This window comes from Eurypyga helias, unplaced genomic scaffold, assembly GCF_000690775.1.
Source record: "Eurypyga helias isolate BGI_N326 unplaced genomic scaffold, ASM69077v1 scaffold20340, whole genome shotgun sequence".
In the NCBI taxonomy this organism is placed as follows: domain Eukaryota; kingdom Metazoa; phylum Chordata; class Aves; order Eurypygiformes; family Eurypygidae; genus Eurypyga; species Eurypyga helias.
This window is the reverse complement of record NW_010225296.1, coordinates 1-7,592: the sequence shown is the minus strand read 5'-3', so window position 1 is coordinate 7,592 and position 7,592 is coordinate 1. Positions and strand designations below refer to the sequence as shown.

The 7,592-nt window shown below is 50.1% G+C and overlaps 1 protein-coding gene across 1 annotated transcript; it reads right to left on the bottom strand.

Annotated features, from left to right (window-relative positions):
* Nucleotides 1–3,090: 3,090 nt before the first annotated feature.
* On the bottom strand, nucleotides 3,091–6,972 carry RHBDD2 (rhomboid domain containing 2; the record flags this gene model as incomplete). The annotated part of the gene is made up of 4 exons (XM_010149064.1): nucleotides 3,091–3,401; nucleotides 5,530–5,680; nucleotides 6,062–6,463; nucleotides 6,920–6,972. Coding segments are annotated over 4 exons (917 nt in total), but the record flags the coding sequence as incomplete, so codon positions are not given.
* Between the last annotated feature and the right edge of the window lie 620 nt (nucleotides 6,973–7,592).

The window sequence follows — 7,592 nt, the reverse complement described above, 5'->3', positions numbered from 1 at the left end:
GCCCAGCGAGCTGATGATTTTTACCTCCCTCTCTTACAAATATAATTCCTCCTTTTGGCTTCCAGACACGTTTGAGAATGTCTCATCCCAACCCCTTCCCTCCCTCCTACCCATTTCCCTTCCCTGGGTGAGAAGTTCCGAGTTTGCCACCAGCCCTAGGGACCTGGGAGTTGCTTAGACTCCACCGCTGGAGACGCAGAAGGTCCTCAGCTGATTCATACAACAGCCTTTCACCATGAAGCAGCTGCCCCCAGGGAAGGCAGGGAACAGACTTCACTAGTGAAAAATACCTTGGAAGGTCTGTCTGAAGGCCGCTGACCATAGGTACAACACACTGCAAGTGACAGGTAGGTGCTGTGGCAGTCGTGCAGCTGGACTCAGAACGGCCCTGGGGACATGGTGGAAGCTGTAGAGATCAGAGAGACCAAGTGACCTGCCACAAAAGCTCACAAAAGAGCTGGGAGCAGAAGGGAAAACCCACACTGTGGTTCTGTGTCCATCCCGCCATGTCCCATCCCCAGGGCTCACCTGGAAGGCTGTGGCACTTGCCTTGTCCCAGCATAAAGGTTAGTGGCTCTCTTGCACAAGGGCATGTCCCCACACTGCCGGGGTCAAAGGGCCTACCTTACCTCCTGGAAGGAGGTTTGCTGTCTGTTCCCACACCAGCCAGGCCTGGGGCCGTTCTCGCTGCTGGCTGTGACGCTACAGTGATGTTTTACCACTGTGAAGTCGTGAAACTACTCCCTGGAAACCCACCATCCCTTTGACGGCTCTGCAGGGAAGGAGAATCTCTTACCAGATCAAGTGGTGAGAGTCAGAAAGGAAAAATAACTGGTTTCCAGACCCACAAGTGTTTTCCAGCCTGCAGTACTGCTCATCCCTGGTGCACAGGGACACGCAGCCGGCACCCATCAGACACCCGCAGCCTCACCCGCCGTCCCCATCGCACCCAGCCCAGCACCCGGAGGGGCACGCTCCAGCTCCTCACTTGAAAGCAAACCCGGAGACGTAGTAGTTTGTCTTTCAGACTGTGTTTCAAGCTTACAGTTTGGAGGTATACAACATTTGCAATTGCAACCAGTCCTCATCACCATTCTGCACGTTTCTGGACAAAAAAGTGATAAAATGCCTAAGTTTACAGGTGAGGATCTCACAAGGAGGAAAATCAAGGCAGTAACGAGAGTGGAGTATCAACATTTCAATGTTATCTCTAGCATTTCTTTACTGGCATTAAAAATACGTGCTTAAGTTCCAAAGAAGCACCTTATCCTGTTCTTGCTCCACGCTGAACACGTAACAGTGCATTGCTGTCAGCAGGGAAAACAGGAACGCGGAGTCAAGTCCATTTCTGATCCCATGGAGGAGTGAAACAGATTTGAGACAGAGCTGGCCACTAACTCCAGGGTGGTTCCCAAATGCTGCAGAAAGCCCCTGCCCAGGGGTACCCACCTTTGCGAGCAGAGCTTCTTCCTAATGTGGCATTCCCTTTGGTTGTCTCCCAAAGCAAGCTCCTCCAAGGCCACGCGTAACTGTGGCAGCCATCCCAGGAGGGCTGCTGGAGGATAAGTGGCTGTAGAGCCACATGGGGCTTCTTCAAATACTGAGGAGGAGAAAAAAAAGGAAGCACGTACGTGCTTTGGAGCACGCAGCTGCCAACACTGCCGATGACCCCGGCTCACTGATGGCACGAAGAGCCCCGAGGGTATCGCGGTTTCTGGAGGACAGGTTAGGCTCGGCAAGAACTCCTCCAAGAGCAGAAATGGCACTTTGTGCTTCATGTAGCACTGGGGGGATTTTTCTTGAGCAAATCAAAACCCCAAGCGAAGAGTCAAAGGCAATAGTTGAGAACGGGGCTGCTTTACAGAAACAGCAAACTCCTCCTGGGCAGGGCACAGTGAAGCAGCTACACAGCTGGAAATCAAGCTCAAGTCCCATCAACTCGACCGAACTCCTATGGAACTGCCACAGGCACCAAACACCGCATCCTGCTCCGAATCCCTTGCTGAAAACTCCCCTCCCACACACCTTTCCACCAGCTCTGAAGAGAGATGGTGCTAATATCAGTGGGTGAGACATCTAAGGCTGAACAGTGTGAACACCCCCAATGGCATCGCTACATTCCAGTTAATTCTGCCAACTCACTGCTCAGGTCCCTTCCAGCTACTTGGGTTTATACACATTCGTTCCACAAATGGCCAAAATGCCTTCTTGAAGGGGCTTCCACCACTGTGCATGCACCTGAGGTTGCCTTGTTGGCAAGCGCTGGCAACAGGCTGAGCTAGTGCAGTGCTGTCAGAAAAGGAAGGCAACATGTCGATGAGCTGTGAAGGACCTTCAGCATTTTAGAGCTGTGTTTTGGGGAGCAGAAGAGGGTGTTCTGTATTCTGTCCTCTTGCCACAGCCTGGTTTAACAAGCCCCTTTAAAGGCACACTCTTAGTACAGAGATCACTAGTAGAACAGATATACGTCCTCCTCCACTCAAATATTAAGTTATAAACTAAAACTTCCATGATTTCAAGCTCTTTTGGGTCCCAGCTACATCACACCCACAAACGAGACAGGAAGCCAAGGGATGGAGTGTGGATGGGACATGTCCTTATTGCTGCAGCCCAGTTAAACCCCAAATTAGTCCAGATTTTTGACAATTAGATTCCTAGCTTCAGCTGGGAAGCTGATGCAGTGTAACTCCAGTGGCAGCGTGGAAAAAGGCAGCTGCTAAATACAGCAGTGAAGAAATACTCCAAAAGGATGAGAAGCACAGAGAGGTGACACCGTCCCCATCCCCCAGCAATGTCAGAAAGTTAAAAAAAAATTATAAAGGAAATATAATTATAAGTAGCCCATGCCAGGGAGCAGGGGAATGGGCTACACTGGAGCTACTGACCCATTCCAGTCACCGCAGAGACAGCAAAGATGCCAGCAAAGCACTGCTGTGTGAGCATCACACAAGGGTCCTGTCGCAGTACAACAGTGCTGCTGCTTTCCAGAGGATCAGTACACCTGGATTCTCGAAAAGTCAGATGAAACGGGAGCCGCTGTGGCTGCGGGATACCCTGATGCTTGCTGAACCCCAGCCAGGGCACCCACACCTGCAGGCGTCTGTGGATCAGTCAGGCACACGCGCTGCAGGGGAGGGAACTGGCCCAGCTGGCAGCTATGTCCAGGCGCGGCTCCAGCGTGGGCCTGCACGAAACACTCTCCGAAGGCACTTCTGGCTTGGTAGGGAGAAGAAGGGAAGCTGTGTCCTGCAGCATGGCTGTGCCAAGATGACTCGTATCCCAGAGCATGCTGAAACCCCTGGCTCTGAGCATTGGGGTGCTGCACCTGGAAAGCAGGAAGAGCCGGAGGCGAAGAGCAGTAGTAGCTTTGGGTGGGGTAGGCCCCTGGTGCAGGGTTAATCCTGGGCAGGAAGAAAAAGGAAGCTTACACTGGGTTCAGAACTGGCATAATTAGCTGGAAGTGCCCTGGGGGTAGATTTCCTCCTGACCAGTGCTGAGAAAGGTCACTGCAATCCATCAGAGATTCACTACAACAACAGCAGCCCTTATAATAATCAGCACTTGAGCAAAAAAAGGTTTATTTGCCTTCCAGGACAGCTGTTCCCACACCAATTCCACACCCACTGAACGAGCACTGTCCTTGGCCCTGAGTCTCTTTGTGCAGGCAACAAACAAGCCAAACTGCCATGTGCTTTAAGATTTCCATACGGATTCTCCCTGCCTTCCACTGAACGACACATCTGCTAGGTTATTAATCAGGAGAAGTCACAGCTGCCAAGTGTTATTTATCAAGAAGCCATAAAGGCCTTTGGTGCTAATATAGAGCAAAAAGGGAGGGTGGAGAGTTACAAATAAAATTAAGCATTCAGAAGCAAGGTCTAGAAAAAGCCTTTGCCAACAGAAGGCATGAGTCATCCTGCCGAGATGTACCAAGAGAGAGGCGATCTGCCTAGAAGCCAAAGCCTCTGGGACTTCAGGAGTACTGCTCAGCCCACGCACAACATGGGAGCTGAGAATCATGAAGACCATGATTGCCAGATTCCCAGCAAGAATAAGTGACTGGCTCATCCTGGGTTTTTTGGATTGTCTTTTTTTTTTTGTGAGGGGTGGTGTTAATTTCAGGTTTTTGTTTGGTTTTTGTTTTGTTTTATTTGTGGACACAAACATGATGCCAAAGCCTGAACCTCCTAGAAATTTCTCCTGTCTGGTAGCGAGTTGATGCCTGAAGTGTTATTAAAATTAAAAAAAAAACAAAACCCAAACCATCAAGAGCTGTTACTTGGATTAAAAAAAAACCCAAACCAAACCATCAAGAGCTGTTACTTGAGAATAAGAATCAAAATAATAAAAATTAAGCCCCAGAACCACATACAGAACTTTTGTCTAAGTCATGCAAATTTAGCTGCAGAAATGGAAACATCCTAGAAACACCTTCCCACACCCTGCTTGATAGTCAAATGTTTATGTAAATACCTTTGAGCCAGAACAGCCTATTTATGTCATCTCACCTAAAGAAAGCAGGTTGAGACACAGAGCTGAGATGCTGTGCACAACAGCTTTTAGCAGAAGTATTTGATGCAGTCACAGGCTCAGCATGCAGCAAGACAGTCCCTCTTCCCACAGACAGAAGGAAGAACGTAAAAACACAAATGCTGCTGGATCTGCCCGGCCTTCCCTGCAAGCACTCACACGTTTGAGTGCCCTAATGGATCCGGGGTACACTCCTGCTGCAGGCAAGGGTTTCTTTTATAGCTTCCCCATGGGCAAGGGCAGATGCAAACACTTGGAAAACCTTCCACTTCAAGGAGCAGTGAGCTGATGGCTTAAACAATACATAGAATTTAACCCTTAATAGAAAACCATTCTTCCTCTGTGAAACCGAAATGACATCTTAGAACAGGGGAAACTTTGACCTAGATTTCCAAGCTTTTTAGGATACAAGTTCTCATGGCTTGTAATATACACAGACTTAAAAACACTCCTGCATGTCAGCCACAGGTCCCAGCATTTCTTTTTGGTAAAGCAATCTTGCCTTGACACTCAAAAAGTGCGCTGAAAGGTCTACACTGAGCTTCGTAAGTGACATCTTCAGTTTATAGTGCTCTGCTCCTACACACATTTGGACACAACTCACTTCACAGCATTCCTGGGAAGCAAGGTGGGGCAAAGAAAGATGAAGATCACACCCCACGGAGCAATACAGCCAAGAGCAAATCAGAACTCCTACTGTTAGGGCAGAACTGCACAACTTAGCCTTGTGTCAGCCAAGCTGCAATACCTTCACATGTACACACTGCCCCTGCAGCAAATGCGGGGTCTTTCACCTCAATTTAGCTTGCACTGAAAGACTTGGTTAACGTATGATAAGGCATTAGTCAGAGTCATGTCACCCGTGTAGTATCAATGGGCCTGTATGTTGCCCTTAACAGCCAGGATATGAACACAAGCACAATACAGCTTTTAAAGGTGATTTAATGCCTCCGAATTCCCCTATATCATAAGATCTTTCATAAACACTCCTATACTTACTTGCTGCTTTCCAAGGTTCTTCTCTCTGCTAAGGGCCCTGGGATATATTTCAGCCCTGGTATCCTCTTTAGCAGGCTGAAAGGGAACACCCGGTCCAGCTTAGAGCTCATGGACTCTGGAAAATCCAAGCAGAAACAGTAGCCAAGACCATCTGAAGTCAGCAGCATGTTAAGGACTGCAGACAAAACACTTCTAACACAGCCACACACAATCCCTCTCTGGCCACAAACCACTTTTCCTGGAGAATTCTCCCTGTTCTACCCCACGCCATGTTCAGAGCCCATTGCCCTTCTCAGCTCCGTGTTCTCTGCATGTGCTAAAGCCACGGGGGAAGTGGAAGCGTGAGGTGAGAAACAAATGCAGAACTGGGTGTGATGAGGACTGGCAAAGGTGGTGAGAGTTTAACGCAGAGCAAGAGCCCAGGAAACAACATAAAGCCAGTGCATCTCAGCAACGAGAACCTCAGGGTGTCCTCCTCTTCATGAGCCAGCAATCCCTGGCTGGTTCAGGGCTTCGCACTTGGAAAGGATACAGGCTTCCCCGGCTAGGAGTCCACACAGGTTACTCAGGAGAGAAGAGTGGGGGATAAACCATGCTATGCAGAGCATAAACCATGGCACCAGCACCACTGGCACTCTAACACCAAAAACCAGGGTCCTCTTCATCCGTGAGCGGGTGGTGGACACGCCCAACGTAGCAAAAGCTACTGGGGTGAATCCTTTGGCATCTTCTACCTCTGACACCCTTGAGACAACGGTCTCGAGTAGGAGGTAGAGGAGGGCGGAGAGGATGGCAAAGGCAACGGTGAGGAAGCAGTGCTTCACAGTGCCAACGTTCTTCTCAAAGCTGCCAGCAAAGTACCAGATGATAACGGCACCACAGGTCAAGGAGGTCAGGTCTTCGTAGACAAAGATGTAGGTGACTAACCTGTGGACTGAGCACACCAGCACGTTAGAAAGGCAGAGGCAGCAATGCATTTGTTTTAAACCACTACAATGACATGCTTGAGCAGAGGGAGGGCGAGCCTACAGGATTAACAGTTTTCATTTCTGTCCTGAAGTAGAGAAAGAACTTAAGGCTTTTAAAACCAGCACAAATAACCAGAGTTAAAACAAGTGCTATCTTGGGTATCATAGACATATGGATGGACTCTTGCTGCTTCTGGAGAAGCTGCCTGGAAAAAAGCAACAGGATCTGTAGTAAATTTCAGTCTCATTAAAACAGAAGGCAAGAGGCATAAAAATGACTGTTACAGTAACTGTGGTTTTGGTCAAAAGCGAAAACACTTCTTAAATTGGTAGAAGGCTGATTTTTCTCACAAAAAACTCCTGGAGGTTATGAGATCTCCGAAGTTCTCCCAGGCCCTCTGGCTAGTCATTATCCTGGGTACTCAGTGAGGGCTGGGGCGAAGAGTTCTCCACCTCCTTCCCATCAACCTCAGACCTACAACAAGAACACAGCAATTGAGAGTATCACCCGGTGCAACCTGACTTCCCTCCTGGAGACAATGCCGAGATAGCAGCATTCACCCCTCAGCTCAGGGCCCTGGACCACTGAAAGAGCTGACTGTGTGGTGGAGTGCAAAACCACGGGAATTAAAAGTGTGATAAAAACGAGGAAAGCAAATCCCCCAAGCTTCTAGCAGCATACCCTCACTCTGCGTAGTGTCAAGGGCTAGAGATGGGGGCCAAGCAGCCTGACACAGGGCGGTGAGATGGATGCCCAGGAGGCTCGGTGCTGCTATGGGGAAGTGCCTAGAGCTGGGAGGGAAAGGGGGACAGTGCGGGTCACGGGGAAGGCCCAGAGAGGCGGCCGCGGAGGGAGCGGCAGGCTCGCTAAAGATCTTGCGGAAATGCCTGGAGACGCGGGCTGAGGAGCGGGGTCCAAGGCAGGGCAGGGGGAAGGCCCGAAGAGGAGAGAAGCGAAGGCTCGCGGGGAACACAGGAGAGAAGCGAAGGCTGGCGGGGAACACAGGGACGGCCTGGCACAGGGGGAGAGCGGGAGCGGCGAGGGGCTGGGCGCGGTCAGGGAGGCGGAGGAACCGAGGAGGCAGCGAGCGCTCC